At 52.7% G+C, this 25345-nt stretch overlaps 1 protein-coding gene across 5 annotated transcripts in view; it reads left to right on the forward strand.

Moving 5' to 3' along the window:
- PTPRN (protein tyrosine phosphatase receptor type N) overlaps positions 1 to 25345 on the forward strand; it is a 472242-nt gene that overhangs the window by 358499 nt on the left and 88398 nt on the right. For all 5 annotated transcript variants that reach the window (XM_085650116.1, XM_085650114.1, XM_085650115.1 and 2 more), the window contains exons 14-15: positions 13030 to 13230; positions 21717 to 21864. In XM_085650116.1, the coding sequence (XP_085506242.1) occupies positions 13030 to 13230; positions 21717 to 21864 (349 nt within the window). The remainder of the gene's footprint in view (positions 1 to 13029; positions 13231 to 21716; positions 21865 to 25345) is intronic.

Here is a 25345-nt window from a genome sequence, read left to right on the forward strand (position 1 = left end):
CTCCTATGTATGCTGCCCTAGTATATAGAGCTCTGTTTCTAAAATCAATGGAAAACTCACTGCAACACCCACTGCCCACCCCCTTCACGCTAAGCATAGCGTGAAAGAGGGCCTTACTTACAAGGCAGCGTTGAGCCCCATTAAGTGGCCTAACACTGCCTTGTAAATAAGGCGAGGCCCCTATTGGCACCACAGCGTCACTGAAAGTGATATTGTGGTGCCGATAGGGGCTTATGAATATGCGCCAGAGTGGGCTCCTGCCCCTCACACCGGTTGACTGGGAGCTGTGTCGGAACATCAACACAGAGTGAGGGAGCTCCTTCTCCAAAAACTAGCAGACCGAGAGCTCTCTCCGGTCACCAGCAGACTGATAGCTCTTCCCTGATACTATCACAGTCTGAGAGCCCTGCCCTGATACCATCACAGTCTGAGGGTCCTGCCCTGATACTACCACAGTCTGAGAGCCCTGCCCTGATAGCATCACAGTCTGAGAGCCCCGCTCTGATAGCATCACAGTCTGAAAGCTCCGCCCTGATACTATCACAGTCTGAGAGCACTGTCCTGATACCATCACAGTCTGAGAGCCCTGCCTAATACTATCACAGTCTGAGAGCCCTGCCCTAAGACCATCACAGTCTGAGAGCCCTGCCCTGATACCATCACAGTCTGAGAGCCCTGCCCTGATACCATCACAGTCTGAGAGCCCTGCCCTGATACTATCACAGTCTGAGAGCCCTGCTCTGATAGCATCACAGTCTGAAAGCCCCGCCCTGATTCTATCAGAGTCTGAGAGCCCTGTCCTGATACCATCACAGTCTGAGAGCCCTGCCTAATACTATCAACGTCTGAGAGCCCTGCCCTAAGACCATCACAGTCTGAGAGCCCTGCCCTGATACCATCACAGTCTGAGAGCCCTGCCCTGATACCTTCACAGTCTGAGAGCCCTGCCCTGATACCATCACAGTCTGAGAGCCCTGCCCTGATAGCATCACAGTCTGAATGCCCCGCCCTGATACTATCACAGTCTGAGAGCCCTGTCCTGATACCATCACAGTCTGAAAGCCCTGTCCTGATACCATCACAGTCTGAGAGCCCTGCTTAATACTTTCACAGTCTGAGCGCCCTGCCCTGATACCTTCACAGTCTGAGAGCCCTGCCCTGATACCATCACAGTCTGAGAGCCCTGTCCCGATACCATCACAGTCTCAGAGACCTGTCTGATACTATCACAGTAGGAGAGCCCTGCCCTGATACCTTCACAGTCTGAGAGCCCTGCCCTGATACCTTCACAGTCTGAGAGCCCTGTCCCGATACCATCACATTCGGAGGGCCCTCCCATGATACTATCACAGTCTGAGTGCCCTGCCCTGATACCTTCACAGTCTGAGAGCCCTGCCCTGATACCTTCACAGTCTGAGAGCCCTGTCCCGATACCATCACATTCGGAGGGCCCTCCCATGATACTATCACAGTCTGAGTGCCATGCCCTGATATCATCACAGTCTGAGAGCCCTGCCCTGATACCATCACAGTCTGAGAGCCCTGCCCTGATACCATCACAGTCTGAGAGCCCTGTCCCGATACCATCACAGTCTCAGAGACCTGTCTGATACTATCACAGTCGGAGAGCCCTGCCCTGATACTATCACAGTGTGAGAGCCCTGCTCTGATACTACCACAGTCTGAGAGCCCTGTCCCAATACCATCACATTCGGAGGGCCCTCCCATGATACTATCACAGTCTGAGAGCCCTGCCCTGATATCATCACAGTCTGAGAGCCCTGCCCTGATACTATCACAGTCTGAGAGCCCTGCGCTGATACTATCACAGTCTGAGAGCCCTGCCCTGATACTTTCACAGTCTGAGGGTCCTGCCCTGATACTATCACAGTCTGAGAGCCCTGCCCTGATACTTTCACAGTCTGAGAGCCCTGCCCTGATTCTATCACAGTCTGAGAGCCCTGCCCTGATACTACCACAGTGTGAGAGCCCTGCCCTGATACTTTCACAGTCTGAGAGCCCTGCCATGATTCTATCACAGTCTGAGAGCCCTGCCATAATTCTATCACAGTCTGAGGGTCCTGCCCTGATACTATCACAGTCTGAGAGCCCTGTCCCGATACCATCACAGTCTCAGAGACCTGTCTGATACTATCACAGTCCGAGAGCCCTGCCCTGATACTTTCACAGTCTGAGAGCCCTGCCATGATTCTATCACAGTCTGAGGGTCCTGCCCTGATACTACCACAGTCTGAGAGCCCTGTCCCGATACCATCACATTTGGAGGGCCCTCCCATGATACTATCACAGTCTGAGTGCCCTGCCCTGATACCTTCACAGTCTGAGAGCCCTGCCCTGATACCTTCACAGTCTGAGAGCCCTGTCCCGATACCATCACATTCGGAGGGCCCTCCCATGATACTATCACAGTCTGAGTGCCCTGCCCTGATATCATCACAGTCTGAGAGCCCTGCCCTGATACCATCACAGTCTGAGAGCCCTGCCCTGATACCATCACAGTCTGAGAGCCCTGTCCCGATACCATCACAGTCTCAGAGACCTGTCTGATACTATCACAGTCTGAGTGCCCTGCCCTGATACCTTCACAGTCTGAGAGCCCTGCCCTGATACCTTCACAGTCTGAGAGCCCTGTCCCGATACCATCACATTCGGAGGGCCCTCCCATGATACTATCACAGTCTGAGTGCCCTGCCCTGATATCATCACAGTCTGAGAGCCCTGCCCTGATACCATCACAGTCTGAGAGCCCTGCCCTGATACCATCACAGTCTCAGAGACCTGTCTGATACTATCACAGTCGGAGAGCCCTGCCCTGATACTATCACAGTGTGAGAGCCCTGCCATCATTCTATCACAGTCTGAGGGTCCTGCCCTGATACTATCACAGTGTGAGTGCCCTGCTCTGATACTACCACAGTCTGAGAGCCCTGTCCCGATACCATCACATTCGGAGGGCCCTCCCATGATACTATCACAGTCTGAGAGCCCTGCCCTGATATCATCACAGTCTGAGAGCCCTGCCCTGATACCATCACAGTCTGAGAGCCCTGTCCCGATACCATCACAGTCTCAGAGACCTGTCTGATACTATCACAGTCTGAGGGTCCTGCCCTGATACTTTCACAGTCTGAGAGCCCTGCCATGATTCTATCACAGTCTGAGGGTCCTGCCCTGATACTATCACAGTGTGAGAGCCCTGCCCTGATACTATCACAGTCTGAGAGCCCCGCTCTGATAGTATCACAGTCTGAAAGCTCCGCCCTGATACTATCACAGTCTGAGAGCCCTGTCCTGATACCATCACAGTCTGAGAGCCCTGCCTAATACTATCACAGTCTGAGAACCCTGCCCTAAGACCATCACAGTCTGAGAGCCCTGCCCTGATACCATCACAGTCTGAGAGCCCTGCCCTGATACCATCACAGTCTGAGAGCCCTGCCCTGATACTATCACAGTCTGAGAGCCCTGCCCTGATACTATCACAGTCTGAGAGCCCTGCTCTGATAGCATCACAGTCTGAAAGCCCCGCCCTGATTCTATCACAGTCTGAGAGCCCTGTCCTGATACCATCACAGTCTGAGAGCCCTGCCTAATACTATCAACGTCTGAGAGCCCTGCCCTAAGACCATCACAGTCTGAGAGCCCTGCCCTGATACCATCACAGTCTGAGAGCCCTGCCCTGATACCTTCACAGTCTGAGAGCCCTGCCCTGATACCATCACAGTCCGAGAGCCCTGTCCTGATACTATCACAGTCTGAGAGCCCTGCCCTGATAGCATCACAGTCTGAATGCCCCGCCCTGATACTATCACAGTCTTAGAGCCCTGTCCTGATACCATCACAGTCTGAAAGCCCTGTCCTGATACCATCACAGTCTGAGAGCCCTGCTTAATACTATCACAGTCTGAGAGCCCTGCCCTAAGACCATCACAGTCTGAGAGCCCTGCCCTGATACCATCACAGTCTGAGAGCCTTGCCCTGATACTTTCACAGTCTGAGCGCCCTGCCCTGATACCTTCACAGTCTGAGAGCCCTGCCCTGATACTATCACAGTCTAAGAGCCCTGCCCTGATACCATCACAGTCTGAGAGCCCTGCCCTGATACTTTCACAGTCTGCGAGCCCTGACCTGATACCATCACAGTCCGAGAGCCCTGTCCTGATTCTATCATAGTGTGAGAGCCCTGCCCTGGTACAATCACAGTCTGAGAGCCCTGTACCAATACCATCACAGTCTGAGAGCCCTGCCCTGATACTATCATAGTCTGAGAGTCCTGTCCCGATACCATCACAGTCTGAGAGCCCTGCCCAGATACTCTCACAGTCTGAGGGCCCTGCCCTGATACAATCACAGTCTGAGGGTCCTGCCCTGATACTATCACAGTGTGAGAGCCCTGCCCTGATACTACCACAGTCTGAGAGCCCTGTCCCGATACCATCACATTCGGAGGGCCCTGTCCCGATACCATCACAGTCTGAGAGGCCTGCCTGATACTATCACAGTCTAAGAGCACTGCCCTGATACTATCACAGTCTGAGAGCCCTGTCCTGATACCATCACAGTCGGAGAGCCCTGTCCCGATACCATCACAGTCTGAGACCCCTGTACCGATCCCATCACAGTCTGAAAGCCCTGCCCAGATACTATCACAGTCTGAGAACCCTGCCATGATACTTTGACAGTATGAGAGCCCTGTCCTGATACTGTCACAGTCTGAGGGCCCTGCCCTGATACTATCACAGTCTGAGAGCCCTGCTTTGATACTTCCACAGTCTAAGATCCCTGTCCCGATACCACCACATTCGGAGGGCCCTACCATGATACTATGACATTCTGAGAGCCCTGCCCTGATATCATCACAGACGGAGAGCCCTGCCCTGATATCATCACAGTTTAAGAGCCCTGTCCTAATACCATCACAGTCTGAGAGCCCTGTCCCGATACCATCATAGTCTCAGAGACCTGTCTGATACTATCACAGTCTGAGAGCCCTGCCCTGATACTATCACAGTCTGAGAGCCCTGCACTGATACCATCACAGTCTGAGAGCCCTGCCCCGATACTATCACAATCTGAGAGCCCTGTCCCAATACCATCACAGTCTGAGAGCCCTGCCATGATACTATCACAGTCTGAGAGCACTGCCCCAATACCATCACAGTCTGAGAGCCCTGCCCTGATACTTTCACAGTCGGAGAGCCCTGCCCTGATATTATCACATTCTGACAGCCCTGCCCTGATACCATCACAGTCTGAGAGCCCTGCCCTGATACTTTCACAGTCTGAGAGCCCTGCCTGATACAATCACAGTCTGAGAGCGCGTTCCCGACACCATCACAGTCTGAGAGCCCTGTCCTGATACCATCACATCCTGAGTGCCCTGTACCGATACCATCACAGCCTGAGAGCCCTGCCCTGGTACTATCACAGTCTGAGAGCCCTGCCCTGATACTGTCACAGTCTAAGAGCCCTGCCCTGAAACTATCACCGTCTGAGAGCCCTGCCCTGATACCATCACAGTCTGAGAGCCCTGCCCTGATACTATCACAGTCTGAGAGCCCTGCCCTGATTCTATCACAGTCTGAGAGCCCTGCCCTGATACTACCACAGTGTGAGAGCCCTGCCCTGATACTTTCACAGTCTGAGAGCCCTGCCATGATTCTATCACAGTCTGAGAGCCCTGCCATAATTCTATCATAGTCTGAGGGTCCTGCCCTGATACTATCACAGTCTGAGAGCCCTGTCCCGATACCATCACAGTCTCAGAGACCTGTCTGATACTATCACAGTCGGAGAGCCCTGCCCTGATACTTTCACAGTCTGAGAGCCCTGCCATGATTCTATCACAGTCTGAGGGTCCTGCCCTGATACTACCACAGTCTGAGAGCCCTGTCCCGATACCATCACATTTGGAGGGCCCTCCCATGATACTATCACAGTCTGAGAGCCCTGCCCTGATATCATCACAGTCTGAGAGCCCTGCCCTGATACCATCACAGTCTGAGAGCCCTGCCCTGATACCATCACAGTCTGAGAGCCCTGTCCCGATACAATCACAGTCTCAGAGACCTGTCTGATACTATCACAGTCGGAGAGCCCTGTCCTGATACTATCACAGTGTGAGAGCCCTGCCATGATTCTATCACAGTCTGAGGGTCCTGCCCTGATACTATCACAGTGTGAGTGCCCTGCTCTGATACTACCACAGTCTGAGAGCCCTGTCCCGATACCATCACATTCGGAGGGCCCTCCCATGATACTATCACAGTCTGAGAGCCCTGCCCTGATATCATCACAGTCTGAGAGCCCTGCCCTGATACCATCACAGTCTGAGAGCCCTGTCCCGATACCATCACAGTCTCAGAGACCTTTCTGATACTATCACAGTCTGAGGGTCCTGCCCTGATACTTTCACAGTCTGAGAGCCCTGCCATGATTCTATCACAGTCTGAGGGTCCTGCCCTGATACTATCACAGTGTGAGAGCCCTGCCCTGATACTATCACAGTCTGAGAGCCCCGCTCTGATAGCATCACAGTCTGAAAGCTCCGCCCTGATACTATCACAGTCTGAGAGCCCTGTCCTGATACCATTACAGTCTGAGAGCCCTGCCTAATACTATCACAGTCTGAGAACCCTGCCCTAAGACCATCACAGTCTGAGAGCCCTGCCCTGATACCATCACAGTCTGAGAGCCCTGCCCTGATACTATCACAGTCTGAGAGCCCTGCCCTGATACTATCACAGTCTGAGAGCCCTGCTCTGATAGCATCACAGTCTGAAAGCCCCGCCCTGATTCTATCACAGTCTGAGAGCCCTGTCCTGATACCATCACAGTCTGAGAGCCCTGCCTAATACTATCAACGTCTGAGAGCCCTGCCCTAAGACCATCACAGTCTGAGAGCCCTGCCCTGATACCATCACAGTCTGAGAGCCCTGCCCTGATACCTTCACAGTCTGAGAGCCCTGCCCTGATACCATCACAGTCTGAGATCCCTGTCCTGATACTATCACAGTCTGAGAGCCCTGCCCTGATAGCATCACAGTCTGAATGCCCCGCCCTGATACTATCACAGTCTGAGAGCCCTGTCCTGATACCATCACAGTCTGAAAGCCCTGTCCTGATACCATCACAGTCTGAGAGCCCTGCTTAATACTATCACAGTCTGAGAGCCCTGCCCTAAGACCATCACAGTCTGAGAGCCCTGCCCTGATACCATCACAGTCTGAGAGCCTTGCCCTGATACTTTCACAGTCTGAGCGCCCTGCCCTGATACCTTCACAGTCTGAGAGCCCTGCCCTGATACTATCACAGTCTGAGAGCCCTGCCCTGATACCATCACAGTCTGAGAGCCCTGCCCTGATACTTTCACAGTCTGCGAGCCCTGACCTGATACCATCACAGTCCGAGAGCCCTGTCCTGATTCTATCACAGTGTGAGAGCCCTGCCCTGGTACAATCACAGTCTGAGAGCCCTGTACCAATACCATCACAGTCTGATGGCCCTGCCCTGATACTATCATAGTCTGAGAGTCCTGTCCCGATACCATCACAGTCTGAGAGCCCTGCCCAGATACTCTCACAGTCTGAGGGCCCTGCCCTGATACAATCACAGTCTGAGGGTCCTGCCCTGATACTATCACAGTGTGAGAGCCCTGCCCTGATACTACCACAGTCTGAGAGCCCTGTCCCGATACCATCACATTCCGAGGGCCCTGTCCCGATACCATCACAGTCTGAGAGGCCTGCCTGATACTATCACAGTCTAAGAGCACTGCCCTGATACTATCACAGTCTGAGAGCCCTGTCCCGATACCATCACAGTCGGAGAGCCCTGTCCCGATACCATCACAGTCTGAGACCGCTGTACCGATCCCATCACAGTCTGAAAGCCCTGCCCAGATACTATCACAGTCTGAGAACCCTGCCATGATACTTTCACAGTATGAGAGCCCTGTCCTGATACTGTCACAGTCTGAGGGCCCTGCCCTGATACTATCACAGTCTGAGAGCCCTGCTTTGATACTTCCACAGTCTAAGATCCCTGTCCCGATACCACCACATTCGGAGGGCCCTACCATGATACTATGACATTCTGAGAGCCCTGCCCTGATATCATCACAGACGGAGAGCCCTGCCCTGATATCATCACAGTTTAAGAGCCCTGTCCTAATACCATCACAGTCTGAAAGCTCTGTCCCGATACCATCATAGTCTCAGAGACCTGTCTGATACTATCACAGTTTGAGAGCCCTGCCCTGATACTATCACAGTCTGAGAGCCCTGCACTGATACCATCACAGTCTGAGAGCCCTGCCCCGATACTATCACAATCTGAGAGCCCTGTCCCAATACCATCACAGTCTGAGAGCCCTGCCATGATACTATCACAGTCTGAGAGCACTGCCCCAATACCATCACAGTCTGAGAGCCCTGCCCTGATACTTTCACAGTCGGAGAGCCCTGCCCTGATATTATCACATTCTGACAGCCCTGCCCTGATACCATCACAGTCTGAGAGCCCTGTACTGATACTTTCACAGTCTGAGAGCCCTGCCTGATACAATCACAGTCTGAGAGCGCGTTCCCGACACCATCACAGTCTGAGAGCCCTGTCCTGATACCATCACATCCTGAGTGCCCTGTACCGATACCATCACAGCCTGAGAGCCCTGCCCTGGTACTATCACAGTCTGAGGGCCCTGCCCTGATACTGTCACAGTCTAAAAGCCCTGCCCTGAAACTATCACCGTCTGAGAGCCCTGCCCTGATACCATCACAGTCTGAGAGCCCTGCCCTGATACTATCACAGTCTGAGAGCCCTGCCCTGATACCATCACAGTCTGAGAGCCCTGCCTTGATACTTTCACAGTCTGAGAGCCCTGCCCTGATTCTATCACATTCTGAGAGCCCTGGCCTGATACTATAACAGTCTGAGAGCGCGTTCCCGACACCATCACAGTCTGAGAGCCCTGTCCCGATACCATCATAGTCTGAGAGCCCTGTCCCGATACCATCACATCCTGAGCTCCCTGTACTGATACTATCACAGTCTGAGGGCCCTGCCCTGGTACTATCACAGTCTAAGAGCCCTGCCCTGAAACTATCACCGTCTGAGAGCCCTGCACTGATACTACCACAGTCTGAGATCCCTGTCCCGATACCATCACATTCTGAGGGCCCTGCCATGATTCTATCACAGTCTGAGGGCACTGCCATGATACCATCACAGTCGGATAGCCCTGACCTGATACTATCACAGTCTGATGGCCCTGCCCTGATACTATCACAGTCTGAGAGCCCTGCCCTGATACTATCAACGTCTGAGAGCCCTACCCTAATACCATCACAGTCTGAGAGCCCTGCCCTGATATCATCAGTCTGAGAGCCCTGCCCTGATACTATCACATACTGAGAGCCCTGCCCTGATACTATCACAGTCTGAGAGCCCTGCCCTGATACTATCACAGTCTGAGAGCTCTGCCCTTATTACATCAGTCTGAGAGCCCTGGCCCCATACCATCACAGTCTGAGAGCCCTGCCTGATACTATCACAGTCTGAGAGCCCTGCCCTGATACTATCATAGTCTGAGAGCCCTGTCCCGATACCATCACAGTCTGAGAGCCCTGTCCCGATACCATCACAGTCTGAGACCCCTGTACCGATCCCATCACAGTCTGAGACCCCTGCCCAGATACTATCACAGTCTGAGAACCCTGCCATGATACTTTCACAGTCTGAGAGCCCTGCCATGATACCGTCACAGTATGAGAGCCCTGTCCTGATACTGTCACAGTCTGAGGGCCCTGCCCTGATACTATCACAGTCTGAGAGCCCTGCTTTGATACTTCCACAGTCTAAGAGCCCTGTCCCGATACCACCACATTCGGAGGGCCCTCCCATGATACTATGACATTCTGAGAGCCCTGCCCTGATATCATCTCAGATGGAGAGCCCTGCCCTGATATCATCACAGTTTAAGAGCCCTATCCTAATACCATCACAGTCTGAGAGCCCTGTCTCGATACCATCACAGTCTCAGAGACCTGTCTGATACTATCACAGTCTGAGAGCCCTGCCCTGATACTATCACAGTCTGAGAGCCCTGCACTGATACCATCACAGTCTGAGAGCCCTGCCCCGATACTATCACAATCTGAGAGCCCTGTCCCAATACCATCACAGTCTGAGAGCCCTGCCATGATACTATCACAGTCTGAGAGCACTGCCTCAATACCATCACAGTCTGAGAGCCCTGCCCTGATACTTTCACAGTCGGAGAGCCCTGCCCTGATACTTTCACAGTCGGAGAGCCCTGCCCTGATACCATCACAGTCTGAGAGCCCTGCCCTGATACTTTCACAGTCTGAGAGCCCTGCCTGATACAATCACAGTCTGAGAGCGTGTTCCCGACACCATCACAGTCTGAGAGCCCTGTCCTGATACCATCATAGTCTGAGAGCCCTGTCCCGATACCATCACATCCTGAGTGCCCTGTACCGATACCATCACAGCCTGAGAGCCCTGCCCTGATACTATCACAGTCTGAGGGCCCTGCCCTGATACTGTCACAGTCTAAGAGCCCTGCCCTGAAACTATCACCGTCTGAGAGCCCTGCCCTGATAATATCACAGCCTGAGAGCCCTGCCCTGATACCATCACAATCTGAGAGCCCTGCCCTGATAATATCACAGCCTGAGAGCCCTGCCCTGATACCATCACAGTCTGAGAGCCCTGCCCTGATACTTTCACAGTCTGAGAGCCCTGCCCTGATTCTATCACATTCTGAGAGCCCTGGCCTGATACTATAACAGTCTGAGAGCGCGTTCCCGACACCATCACAGTCTGAGAGCCCTGTCCCGATACCATCATAGTCTGAGAGCCCTGTCCCGATACCATCACATCCTGAGCGCCCTGTACCGATACTATCACAGTCTGAGGGCCCTGGTACTATCACAGTCTAAGAGCCCTGCCCTGAAACTATCACCGTCTGAGAGCCCTGCACTGATACTACCACAGTCTGAGATCCCTGTCCCGATACCATCACATTCTGAGGGCCCTGCCATGATTCTATCACAGTCTGAGGGCACTGCCATGATACCATCACAGTCGGATAGCCCTCCCCTGATACTATCACAGTCTGATGGCCCTGCCCTGATACTATCACAGTCTGAGAGCCCTGCCCTGATACTATCAACGTCTGAGAGCCCTACCCTAATATCATCACAGTCTGAGAGCCCTGCCCTGATATCATCAGTCTGAGAGCCCTGCCCTGATACAATCACATACTGAGAGCCCTGCCCTGATACTATCACAGTCTGAGAGCTATGTCCTTATACCATCACCGTCTGAGAGCCCTGTCCCTATACGATCACAGTCTGAGAGCCCTGCCCTGATACTATCACAGTCTGAGAGCCCTGCCCTGATACTATCACAGTCTGAGAGCTCTGCCCTTATTACATCACAGTCTGAGAGCCCTGGCCCCATACCATCACAGTCTGAGAGCCCTGCCTGATACTATCACAGTCTGAGAGCCCTGCCCTGATACTATCACAGTCTGAGAGCCCGGTCCCGACACCATCACAGTCTGAGAGCCCTGTCCCGATACCATCACAGTCTGAGAGCCCTGCCTGATACTATCACAGTCTGAGAGCCCTGCACTGATAATATCACAGTATGCGAGCCCGGTCCTGACACCATCACAGTCTGAGAGCCCTCTCCCGTTACCATCACAGTCTGAGAGCCCGGTCCCGACACCTTCACAGTCTGAGAGCCCTCAGGATTGTCAAGGCCTGCCATAGGAGTGGCTTATAGGTTTATATGTGTCTGTATAAGGTAGTGATATAGGTAGCCTATACCCTTACCCAGGTTGCAGTAGCAGACCTGTGGTGTCATTTTGGAGTGCTTCCCAGGGGTGGCATAATACATGCTGCAGCCCCTGGTAGGCCTCTGAGGTACCTATGCCCTAAGTACATAGTATACCATATACTAAGGGCTTATAAGGCACTCCAGAATTCAATTAGAGATGTACCTAATGTACATGGAAACCATTTTAGAGAGGAAGCAGCCATGCTGTGGTCCTGATTAGCAGGGCCACAGCCAGACTAAGGTCGAAAAACAGTGAAACACCAGCAAAACGTGGGGGTACCCATGTGAAGCAGATCCTACTCTCCTACAGTTGTAGTCTCTGGTGCAGACTCTGGTGCTGTCCCTGCGTAATGGGCATCCCTGTTGCAACTGGTCACTTACTAGAGGACGTTTGGTCCCCCCGACCTTGGCCACACACTCTGGAAGCTTGCCCCACTCTGGCAACAGTCCTCCCCTCTGCATGAGCCCAGTTGGGACATCTGCCAGCTTCTCCTCTGGGTTCAGCACCCCAGGCGCTGCCCCTCGCCCTGCTAGCCTCATCCAGCCAGACCGGGAGATATTGGCTACCAGGTTATTAGCAAAGCCCCCTCTTTATTTTGGGTTATGGGCTTTTTGGTTAATTAAGTTTTTAGCTACTTTTTCACACATGGGCGTCAACAGTCTGATCTCCCAATCTTTTCACCCAAGGCGCTGTGAAACGTGGTAGAGGACAGTCGCAGTAGATACCTTTTACTTTCTGTTCATCAGATGTTTGTCGACCAAGGCCATAATGGAGGACGCGTGAACCTTGCAGCCTTGTCATGGGGCGCTCAAGACCTGACTGTTCATCTGAACCCCGCCCCCGGTTTCAGCATAGCTCGCAGGACCTAGATACCCTCACGGGTGATTAGCCGTGCTTTACAAATCCTGATTGATTGATTGATTGATCGGTGTTCTAGTACTTCACTAAGTGGGTGCTCTAATTGTGTTTCTCTGCCCAATAACTTACAATGACCTTCTTGTGTTGTTCCTCACTGTCATTGCTGTCAGTTCAGATGCATTGATGATGACACTACTAGAGACCCTGCCCAGTCACCACTGACTGCCCCAGGGATCAGAGGAAAGATTTCACAGCTCCAGTCTGCTTGTCATCCACCACAGGAGCTGTGTCGGCAACACATGGCAGCAAAGTCGCTCTTCAGCCGCACAGAAGGGCCCGCGGAGAATTCCCGCGTCAGCAGCGTCTCGTCGCAGTTCAGCGACGCCCCCCAGGCCAGCCCCAGCTCGCACAGCAGCACCCCCTCCTGGTGTGAGGAGCCGGTGCAATCCAACATGGACATTTCCACGGGTCACATGATATTGGTGAGTCGCTCACAGGAGATGGGGCAGGCCCAACACTGCACAGGGATCACCCGACAGAAGAACACCAGAATGCAACTTCCCATTAACTTGCATTGGAGTGACGTAGTTTTAGGAAGGAGAAAGCTAAATTAAGATCATTTTTGGTTTCTCAAATCACGACCCTCCCACCTAATAATGAGTGTTGACTGGTATGGCATAAGGATGCGAGGTGTGGAAAGGCAAGTAGCCGGATACGTGTATATGGTATAGGCTGCAATATGGGTAGAAACCGTGAGCAATACAGGGCTGGTGAAATAAAAACTGTAAAAATACTGACCTGATGGACGGCTATAGAGAGGTATGGAAAGGATGAGCTGTAGGATAGATATAGAGATGTGTTATAAAGCTGGACCGATACAGAGATTGTGGAAGGGCTGAACTCTGGCATGGATTCAGAAATGTGTGGAATTCGTGATCTGTGGGAGGGATACGGAGATGTGCTGAGTGACTAGACTGGTGGAAGGATACAGAGATGTGTGAAAGGGCTGGTCTGGTGGAGGGATACTGAGATGTGTGGAAGAGCTGGTCTGGTGGAGGGATACAGAGATGTGTGAAAGGGCTGGTCTGGTGAAGGGATACAGAGATGTGTGAAAGGGCTGGTCTGGTGAAGGAATACAGTGATGTGTGGACGGGCTGGTCTGGTGGAGGGATACAGAGATGTGTGGACGGGCTGGTCTGGTGGAGGGATACAGAGATGTGTGAAAGGGTTGTTCTGGTGGAGGGATACAGAGATGTGTGAAAGGGATGGTGTGGTGGAGGGATACATAGATGTATGGAAGGGCTTGTCTGGTGAAGGGATACAGTGATGTGTGGACGGGCTGGTCTGGTGGAAGGATACAGAGATGTGTGAAAGGGCTGGTCTGTTGAAGGGATACAGTGATGTGTGAAAGGGCTGGTCTGGTGGAGGGATACAGTGATGTGTGGAAGGGCTGGTCTGGTGGAGGGATACAGAGATGTGTGAAAGGGCTGGTCTGGTGGAGGGATACAGAGATGTGTGGAAGGGCTGGTCTGGTGGAAGGATACAGAAATGTGTAGAAGGGCCAGTCTAGTGGAGGGATACAGAGATGTGTGGAGGGGTGGACTGGTGGTGGGATACAGAGATGTGTGGAAGGGCTGCTCTGGTGGAGGGATACAGAGATGTGTGAAAGGGATGGTCTGGTGAAGGGATACAGTGACGTGTGGAGGGGCTGGTCTGGTGGAGGGATACAGAGATGTGTGAAAGGGCTGGTCTGGTGGAGGGATACAGAGATGTGTGGAAGGGCTGGTCTAGTGGAGGGATACAGAGATGTGTGTAAGGGCTGGTCTGGTGGAGGGATACAGAGATGTGTGAAAGGGCTGGTCTGGTGGAAGGATACAGAGATGTGTAGAAGGACCGGTCTAGTGGAGGGATACGGAGATGTGTGGAAGGGCTGGTCTGTTGGAGGGATACAGAGATGTGTGGAAGGGCTGGTCTGTTGGAGTGATACAGAGATGTGTGGAAGGGCTGGTCTGTTGGAGGGATACAGAGATGTGTGAAAGGGCTGGTCTGGTGGAAGGATACTGAGATGTGTGGAAGGGCTGGACAGGTGGAGGGATACAGAGATGTGTGGAAGGGCTGGTCTGTTGGAGGGATACAGAGATGTGTGAAAGGGCTGGTCTGTTGGAGGGATACAGAGATGTGTGGAAGGGCTGGACCGGTGGAGGGATACAGAGATGTGTGGAAGGGTTGGTCTGTTGGAGGGATACAGAGATGTGTGAAAGGGCTGGTCTGGTGAAGGGATACAGAGATGTGTGGAAGGGCTGGTCTGTTGGAGGGATACAGAGATGTGTGAAAGGGCTGGTCTGGTGAAGGGATACAGTCATGTGTGGAGGGGCTGGTCTGGTGGAGGGATACAGAGATGTGTGAAAGGGCTGGTCTGGTGGAGGGATACAGAGATGTGTGGAAGGGCTGGTCTAGTGGAGGGATACAGGGATGTGTGGAAGGGCTGGTCTGTTGGAGGGATACAGAGATGTGTGAAAGGGCTGGTCTGTTGGAGGGATACAGAGATGTGTGGAAGGGCTGGTCTAGTGGAGGGATACTGAGATGTGTGGAAGGGCTGGTCTGGTGGAAGGATACAGAAATGTGTAGAAGGGCCAGTCTAGTGGAGGGATACGGAGATGTGTGGAAAGGCTGGTCTGGTGAAGGGATACAGAGATGTGTGGAAGGGCTGGTCTGTTGGAGGGATACAGAGATGTGTGAAAGGGCTGGTCTGTTGGAGGGATACAGAGATGTGTGAAAGGGCTGGTCTGGTGAAAGGATACAGAGATGTGTGGAAGGGCTGGACCGGTGGAGGGATACAGAGATGTGTGGAAGGGCTGGTCTCTTGGAGGGATACAGAGATGTGTGAAAGGGCTGGTCTGTTGGAGGGATACAGAGATGTGTGGAAGGGCTGGACCGGTGGAGGGATACAGAGATGTGTGGAAGGGCTGGTCTGTTGGAGGGATACAGAGATGTGTGAAAGGGCTGGTCTGTTGGAAGGATACAGAGATGTGTGGATGGGCTGGACCGGTGGAGGGATACAGTGATGTGTGGACGGGCTGGTCTGGTGGAAGGATACAGAGATGTGTGAAAGGGCTGGTCTGGTGAAGGGATACAGTGATGTGTGAAAGGGCTGGTCTGGTGGAGGGATACAGTGATGTGTGGAAGGGCTGGTCTGGTGGAGGGATACAGAGATGTGTGAAAGGGCTGGTCTGGTGAAGGGATACAGAGATGTGTGAAAGGGCTGGTCTATTGGAGGGATACAGAGATGTGTGAAAGGGCTGGTCTAGTGGAGGGATACTGAGATGTGTGGAAGGGCTGGTCTGGTGAAGGGATACAGAGATGTGTGAAAGGGCTGGTCTGTTGGAGGGATACAGATATGTGTGGAAGGGCTGGACCGGTGGAGGGATACAGAGATGTGTGGAAGGGCTGGATTGGTGGAGGGATACAGAGATGTGTGGAAGGGCTGGTCTGTTGGAGGGATACAGAGATGTGTGAAAGGGCTGGTCTGTTGGCAGGATACAGAGATGTGTGGATGGGCTGGACCGGTGGAGGGATACAGTGATGTGTGGACGGGCTGGTCTGGTGGAAGGATACAGAGATGTGTGAAAGGGCTGGTCTGGTGAAGGGATACAGTGATGTGTGAAAGGGCTGGTCTGGTGGAGGGATACAGTGATGTGTGGAAGGGCTGGTCTGGTGGAGGGATACAGAGATGTGTGAAAGGGCTGGTCTAGTGAAGGGATACAGAGATGTGTGAAAGGGCTGGTCTGTTGGAGGGATACAGAGATGTGTGAAAGGGCTGGTCTAGTGGAGGGATACTGAGATGTGTGGAAGGGCTGGTCTGGTGAAGGGATACAGAGATGTGTGAAAGGGCTGGTCTGTTGGAGGGATACAGAGATGTGTGGAAGGGCTGGACCGGTGGAGGGATACAGAGATGTGTGGAAGGGCTGGTCTGTTGGAGGGATACAGAGATGTGTGGAAGGGCTGGACCGGTGGAGGGATACAGAGATGTGTGGAAGGGTTGGTCTGTTAGAGGGATACAGAGATGTGTGAAAGGGCTGGTCTGGTGAAGGGATACAGAGATGTGTGGAAGGGCTGGTCTGTTGGAGGGATACAGAGATGTGTGAAAGGGCTGGTCTGGTGAAGGGATACAGTCATGTGTGGAGGGGCTGGTCTGGTGGAGGGATACAGAGATGTGTGAAAGGGCTGGTCTGGTGGAGGGATACAGAGATGTGTGGAAGGGCTGGTCTAGTGGAGGGATACAGGGATGTGTGGAAGGGCTGGTCTGTTGGAGGGATACAGAGATGTGTGAAAGGGCTGGTCTGTTGGAGGGATACAGAGATGTGTGGAAGGGCTGGTCTAGTGGAGGGATACTGAGATGTGTGGAAGGGCTGGTCTGGTGGAAGGATACAGAAATGTGTAGAAGGGCCAGTCTAGTGGAGGGATACGGAGATGTGTGGAAAGGCTGGTCTGGTGAAGGGATACAGTCATGTGTGGAGGGGCTGGTCTGTTGGAGGGATACAGAGATGTGTGTAAGGGCTGGTCTGGTGGAGGGATACAGAGATGTGTGAAAGGGCTGGTCTAGTGGAAGGATACAGAGATGTGTAGAAGGACCGGTCTAGTGGAGGGATACTGAGATGTGTGGAAGGGCTGGTCTGGTGAAGGGATACAGAGATGTGTGAAAGGGCTGGTCTGTTGGAGGGATACAGATATGTGTGGAAGGGCTGGACCGGTGGAGGGATACAGAGATGTGTGGAAGGGCTGGATTGGTGGAGGGATACAGAGATGTGTGGAAGGGCTGGTCTGTTGGAGGGATACAGAGATGTGTGAAAGGGCTGGTCTGTTGGCAGGATACAGAGATGTGTGGATGGGCTGGACCGGTGGAGGGATACAGTGATGTGTGGACGGGCTGGTCTGGTGGAAGGATACAGAGATGTGTGAAAGGGCTGGTCTGGTGAAGGGATACAGTGATGTGTGAAAGGGCTGGTCTGGTGGAGGGATACAGTGATGTGTGGAAGGGCTGGTCTGGTGGAGGGATACAGAGATGTGTGAAAGGGCTGGTCTAGTGAAGGGATACAGAGATGTGTGAAAGGGCTGGTCTGTTGGAGGGATACAGAGATGTGTGAAAGGGCTGGTCTAGTGGAGGGATACTGAGATGTGTGGAAGGGCTGGTCTGGTGAAGGGATACAGAGATGTGTGAAAGGGCTGGTCTGTTGGAGGGATACAGAGATGTGTGGAAGGGCTGGACCGGTGGAGGATACAGAGATGTGTGGAAGGGCTGGTCTGTTGGAGGGATACAGAGATGTGTGGAAGGGCTGGACCGGTGGAGGGATACAGAGATGTGTGGAAGGGTTGGTCTGTTGGAGGGATACAGAGATGTGTGAAAGGGCTGGTCTGGTGAAGGGATACAGAGATGTGTGGAAGGGCTGGTCTGTTGGAGGGATACAGAGATTTGTGAAAGGGCTTATCTGGTGAAGGGATACAGTCATGTGTGGAGGGGCTGGTCTGGTGGAGGGATACAGAGATGTGTGAAAGGGCTGGTCTGGTGGAGGGATACAGAGATGTGTGGAAGGGCTGGTCTAGTGGAGGGATACAGGGATGTGTGGAAGGGCTGGTCTGTTGGAGGGATACAGAGATGTGTGAAAGGGCTGGTCTGTTGGAGGGATACAGAGATGTGTGGAAGGGCTGGTCTAGTGGAGGGATACTGAGATGTGTGGAAGGGCTGGTCTGGTGGAAGGATACAGAAATGTGTAGAAGGGCCAGTCTAGTGGAGGGATACGGAGATGTGTGGAAAGGCTGGTCTGGTGAAGGGATACAGTCATGTGTGGAGGGGCTGGTCTGTTGGAGGGATACAGAGATGTGTGTAAGGGCTGGTCTGGTGGAGGGATACAGAGATGTGTGAAAGGGCTGGTCTAGTGGAAGGATACAGAGATGTGTAGAAGGACCGGTCTAGTGGAGGGATACGGAGATGTGTGGAAGGGCTGGTCTGTTGGAGGGATACAGAGATGTGTGGAAGGGCTGGTCTGTTGGAGGGATACAGAGATGTGTGAAAGGGCTGGTCTGATGGAGGGATACAGAGATGTGTGAAAGGGCTGGTCTGGTGAAAGGATACAGAGATGTGTGGAAGGGCTGGACCGGTGGAGGGATACAGAGATGTGTGGAAGGGCTGGTCTCTTGGAGGGATACAGAGATGTGTGAAAGGGCTGGTCTGTTGGAGGGATACAGAGATGTGTGGAAGGGCTGGACCGGTGGAGGGATACAGAGATGTGTGGAAGGGCTTGTCTGTTGGAGGGATACAGAGATGTGTGAAAGGGCTGGTCTGTTGGAAGGATACAGAGATGTGTGGATGGGCTGGACCGGTGGAGGGATACAGTGATGTGTGGACGGGCTGGTCTGGTGGAAGGATACAGAGATGTGTGAAAGGGCTGGTCTGGTGAAGGGATACAGTGATGTGTGAAAGGGCTGGTCTGGTGGAGGGATACAGTGATGTGTGGAAGGGCTGGTCTGGTGGAGGGATACAGAGATGTGTGAAAGGGCTGGTCTGGTGAAGGGATACAGAGATGTGTGAAAGGGCTGGTCTATTGGAGGGATACAGAGATGTGTGAAAGGGCTGGTCTAGTGGAGGGATACTGAGATGTGTGGAAGGGCTGGTCTGGTGAAGGGATACAGAGATGTGTGAAAGGGCTGGTCTGTTGGAGGGATACAGAGATGTGTGGAAGGGCTGGACCGGTGGAGGGATACAGAGATGTGTGGAAGGGCTGGATTGGTGGAGGGATACAGAGATGTGTGGAAGGGCTGGTCTGTTGGAGGGATACAGAGATGTGTGAAAGGGCTGGTCTGTTGGCAGGATACAGAGATGTGTGGATGGGCTGGACCGGTGGAGGGATACAGTGATGTGTGGACGGGCTGGTCTGGTGGAAGGATACAGAGATGTGTGAAAGGGCTGGTCTGGTGAAGGGATACAGTGATGTGTGAAAGGGCTGGTCTGGTGGAGGGATACAGTGATGTGTGGAAGGGCTGGTCTGGTGGAGGGATACAGAGATGTGTGAAAGGGCTGGTCTAGTGAAGGGATACAGAGATGTGTGAAAGGGCTGGTCTGTTGGAGGGATACAGAGATGTGTGAAAGGGCTGGTCTAGTGGAGGGATACTGAGATGTGTGGAAGGGCTGGTCTGGTGAAGGGATACAGAGATGTGTGAAAGGGCTGGTCTGTTGGAGGGATACAGAGATGTGTGGAAGGGCTGGACCGGTGGAGGGATACAGAGATGTGTGGAAGGGCTGGATTGGTGGAGGGATACAGAGATGTGTGGAAGGGCTGGTCTGTTGTAGGGATACAGAGATGTGTGAAAGGGCTGGTCTGTTGGAAGGATACAGAGATGTGTGGATGGGCTGGACCGGTGGAGGAATACAGTGATGTGTGGACGGGCTGGTCTGGTGGAAGGATACAGAGATGTGTGAAAGGGCTGGTCTGGTGAAGGGATACAGTGATGTGTGAAAGGGCTGGTCTGGTGGAGGGATACAGTGATGTGTGGAAGGGCTGGTCTGGTGGAGGGATACAGAGATGTGTGAAAGGGCTGGTCTGGTGAAGGGATACAGAGATGTGTGAAAGGGCTGGTCTGTTGGAGGGATACAGAGATGTGTGAAAGGGCTGGTCTAGTGGAGGGATACAGAGATGTGTGGAAGGGCTGGTCTAGTGGAGGGATACTGAGATGTGTGGAAGGGCTGGTCTGGTGAGGGATACAGAGATGTGTGAAAGGGCTGGTCTGTTGGAGGGATACAGTGATGTGTGGAAGGGCTGGTCTAGTGGAGGGATACTGAGATGTGTGGAAGGGCTAATCTGGTGGAAGGATACAGAAATGTGTAGAAGGGCCAGTCTAGTGGAGGGATACGGAGATGTGGGTTTCTTTGGTTATATTCCGTGTGTTCTCTGGCTATATCCTTCACTTTCTGTAGCCCCTTGTTTTGAAATCTTTAAATTAATACTTTTTTGCTGGTTGTATTCTTTGGTGTACTTGGCTTTCTTTTTCCTCTGTATCTCAGTACATTTTATTTCCCCTCTGTTTTCCTTGTATTCTATTCATATATTGTATGTTTTCTGGCTGTTCTTTCTATTCGCAGTGTATCGCTGCCCGTTCTCTGGCTGCATTATTTGTTTTCATGGCTGTATTCTTTGGTATTTTTGGCTGTGTACTTTCTCTAGCTACACCCTGTATGCTCACTCAGTATTCTTTATTTATATTGCTGTGTTCTTTGTTTTCTTTGGCTGTTTAGTTTGTTTTGGCTATACCCTTTTGTACTATTTGTTTTGTGGCTGTAGTCTTTGTATTTTGTGGCTTTATGCAGTGTGTCTCTTGGTGGTATTTGTATGCTCTGTTGCTTTGTTAGCTGTGTTGCATGTATTGTGTCGTTTGCTGGCTGTGTTTGCTGAATGTGTCCCATGTCTCTGTTATGCAGTTTGCTAGCTGACCGCGCAGCTCCTGTCTTCTGCTGATGCCACATTGAGTGCCCAGACTCACAGGACTGAAGATGCTCTGTCTTCTGTAGTCCTGGGCTCTTAGCTGGTTTCCACATAGGTAAGAGCGGTGTGGCGGTGGGGCCAGGTGAGGGGGGATTTTGATAAACGACCACGATGAAAAAATAATTATTTATTTAATTCTCCCTCGTGGTTGTCTCTCGAAATCCCCCCTCACCTGACCGCCCCGCTCTTACCTGCAGCAGCTGTGGCTGGTGGTTACAGATATGTAATGCATGAGGATAGTTACTCCAGGGTCTCTGATACGTCACTGACAGAGGCACTGAATGTTACCTTTAATGTAAACTGTCTCTAACCTTTGGTGAGGGTGAGGCATCCTGCAGTCATGCCAAGCCCCTCCCCTCCCCCTCTGGGCAGCATTACCATGAGCCCGTGACCGCTCTCCTCTCATTGGTATCTGATCTTTCTTTGTTTTTCAGTCATACATGGAGGACCACCTGAGGAACCGTGACCGGCTTGCCAAGGAGTGGCAGGCGCTGTGTGCCTACCAAGCCGAGCCCAACTCCTGCTCCTTGGCCCAGGACCCGACCAACCTGAAGAAAAGCCGCAACCCGGAGTATGTGCCATGTAAGTACCCAGTGCCTGTCCTACCTGCACCTTTGTGGCTATGACCGCCCCTCTGCGCCCGCTGAGCACAGCTCCGGGTCAGGCTGCTAGAAGCCCTCCTTCAGCAAAGGCCCTAAGTATTAAAGAAAAGAGGCGATGCTTAAAGGAAAAGCAGCGATGGTCTGGTCATCTCTTAACAGCATAGGTCCACATGCACGGATCTGCACTATATTTGCACTGAGGGTTTGCAACTAAGGCCAGGCACGCCAATTGTGTGCAGGTCCGTGCAAGGATATAAAAGATGTGTTTTCACATTTTAGCTCCCCAAGAAAAATCTGCTGACCACTACAACGAAAAAAGTTAAACATGGCATGGAAGTGGAACTTTACTCAGAATGGGTGCCTGGTTTTGAATAATACCTTTCAGTAGATTTTTAAAAATTAGCTCTTAAAATAGGCGGTCAATTAAAACAGAAGAGAAAAGTGGCAGGGTAACAAACATCACTGAGGAGTCTGCTGCTAAGAAAGACCAGACTAAGCTAGTCTCGGGTCAAGCAGACTCGGAGGGGACTGGCTGCGATTCGCTGGATTTACCTCTTTTTCAATCCTTACTGACGACAACACGATCAGGCTCCCCAGGAGATCTTTTCCCAGCCAAGATCAGTTAATTGGAGCCAGACATCTTCAAGCATTACTGGGACTTCTGAACACCTACCTCATTCAAAGGAAGATCCCCTAGGCAGGGAGACGTGCCCTGGTCTGGCCCCTGTTGAAGAAAGAGAACTTAGAACCTGAGATCTGGTCCAGGTATAGAGCCGTGTCTCTGCTCCCCATGATGGCGAAAGTAATGGAGAAGCGTGTAAATCAGCAACTCTCCGAGCTTGTAGAAGCACAGAATTATCTTCACCTTTCAAGTCGGGATTCAGGAAGGGACACAGTACCGAGCTCACACTGCTAGGAGTCACAGAACATCTGAGAGGTCTCCTGGAGAAGGGAGAAACAGGCATGCTATTCTATTAGCTCTTAGCGCAGCCTTTTACACTTGGAGAGAGATTAGCCGAGATGGGCAGAGGGAACGGCCCTTGCGTGGCTGTGTCCCATGTCTCACTTGTGGGGAGATTAGCCGAGATGGGCAGAGGGGACGGCCCTTGCCTGGCTGTGTCCCATGTCTCTCTTGTGGAGAGATTACCCGGGATGGGCAGAGGGAACGGCCCGTGCGTGGCTGTATCCCATGTCTCACTTGTGGGGAGATTAGCCGAGATGGGCAGGGAGAACGGTCCTTGCGTGGCTGTGTCCCATGTCTCTCTTGTGGAGAGATTACCCGGGATGGGCAGAGGGAACGGCCCGTGCGTGGCTGTGTCCCATGTCTCTCTTGTGGAGAGATTAGCAGAGATGGGCGGAGGAACGGCCCTTGCGTGGCTGTGTCCCATGTCTCTCTTGTGGAGAGATTAGCCGAGATGGGAGAGGGAACGGCCCTTGTGTGGCTGTGTCCCATGTCACACTTGTGGAGACATTAGCCGAGATGGGCAGGGAGAACGGCCCTTGCGTGGCTGTGTCCCATGTCTCACTTGTGGAGAGATTAGCCGAGGTGGGCAGAGGGGACGGCCCTTGCGTGGCTGTGTCCCATGTCTCTCTTGTGGAGAGATTAGCCGAGGTGGGCAGATGGAAAGGCCCGTGCGTGGCTGTGTCCCATGTCTCTCTTGTGGAGAGATTAGCAGAGATGCGCAGAGGGAACGGCCCTTGCGTTGCTGTGTCCCATGTCTCTCTTGTGGAGAGATTAGCCGAGATGGGAGAGGGAACGGCCCTTGTGTGGCTGTGTCCCATGTCTCACTTGTGGAGAGATTAGCCGAGATGGGCAGGGAGAACGGCCCTTGCGTGGCTGTGTCCCATGTCTCACTTGTGGAGAGATTAGCCGAGATGGGCAGAGGGGACGGCCCTTGCGTGGCTGTGTCCCATGTCTCTCTTGTGGAGAGATTAGCCGAGATGGGCAGGGGAACGGCCCTTGCGTGGCTGTGTCCCATGTCTCACTTGTGGAGAGATTAGCCGAGATGGGCAGGGAGAACGGCCCTTGCGTGGCTGTGTCCCATGTCTCACTTGTGGATAGATTAGCCGAGATGGGCAGAGGGAACGGCCCGTGCGTGGCTGTGTCCCATGTCTCTCTTGTGGAGAGATTAGCAGAGATGGGCAGAGGGAACGGCCCTTGCGTTGCTGTGTCCCATGTCTCTCTTGTGGAGAGATTAGCCGTGATGGGAGAGGGAACGGCCCTTGTGTGGCTGTGTCCCATGTCTCACTTGTGGAGAGATTAGCCGATATGGGCAGGGAGAACGGCCCTTGCGTGGCTGTGTCCCATGTCTCACTTGTGGAGAGATTAGCCGAGATGGGCAGGGAGGACGGCCCTTTCGTGGCTGTGTCCCATGTCTCACTTGTGGAGAGATTAGCTGAGATGGGCAGAGGGGACGGCCCTTGACTGGCTGTGTCCCATGTCTCTCTTGTGGAGAGATTACCCGGGATGGGCAGAGGGAACGGCCTGTGCGTGGCTGTGTCCCATGTCTCTCTTGTGGAGAGATTAGCAGAGATGGGCAGAGGGAACGGCCCTTGCGTTGCTGTGTCCCATGTCTCTCTTGTGGAGAGATTAGCCGAGATGGGAGAGGGAACGGCCCTTGTGTGGCTGACCCCCCTCCTAGGAGACTGGTCCTTTCAGGTCATTTCGTCTTCAGCCTCCTTCAAAAGACATGCTCTGAATTCAGGAGTTCCTCCAGGATCCTCCCTGAGTCCAGTACTACTGAATACCTATGTGCGCCCGTTGGTGGACTTGGTGGAGAGTTGTGGCCTTACGGTATTTTCATATGCAGATGACACACAAATCATCTTCTCTTTGATGAAGGTGGCTGCCACCTGTGTGCATAAGATCATTTGGTTATTACCATTTTCAGCCCAAAGAACAGTATTGTGGGCACTTAATATGTCAAGATTAGACTATGGTAATGTGCTTTTCCTGGGGGAGATAAATCATCCACTAGATGTCATAAGATGCAAAATGAAGCAGGAAGATTGCTTTACAGAATTCCAAAATGGACGCCTACAGCAGGTCTCTACAGGACTTGCTTTGGCTCCCAGGTGAAAATAGAATTCACTTCAAAACCTTGTGTTATGTCCACAGAGGAAGGATGGGGGTCGGCCCCAAGTACCTTTTGGAATTTGCCAAGCCCTACCATCCATCTCGACCTCTCCATTCCAGTGCACTGTCCTTGTGTGTGGTTCCATCAGTGAAACGAGTCTGCAAGGGTGGACGATCGTTTGCCTATCAGGGCCCTCCCAGAACAACTGAGACAGTGTCCCTCGCTGGCTATATTTACAAAGAATTGAAGACCTGGTTGTTCTGAGGTAGTAGTTCTGACTGTACACGATCTGACACAGCCAGCGCAGGGAAACCCCAAGCAGGTAGCTGTGCGCTTTATAAACTGTGTTAATAATAATAAGAGCACGCCGCTCTAAATTATCTC

Source organism: Triturus cristatus, chromosome 3_2 (genome assembly GCF_964204655.1).
Source record: "Triturus cristatus chromosome 3_2, aTriCri1.1, whole genome shotgun sequence".
NCBI classification, from domain to species: Eukaryota; Metazoa; Chordata; class Amphibia; order Caudata; family Salamandridae; genus Triturus; species Triturus cristatus.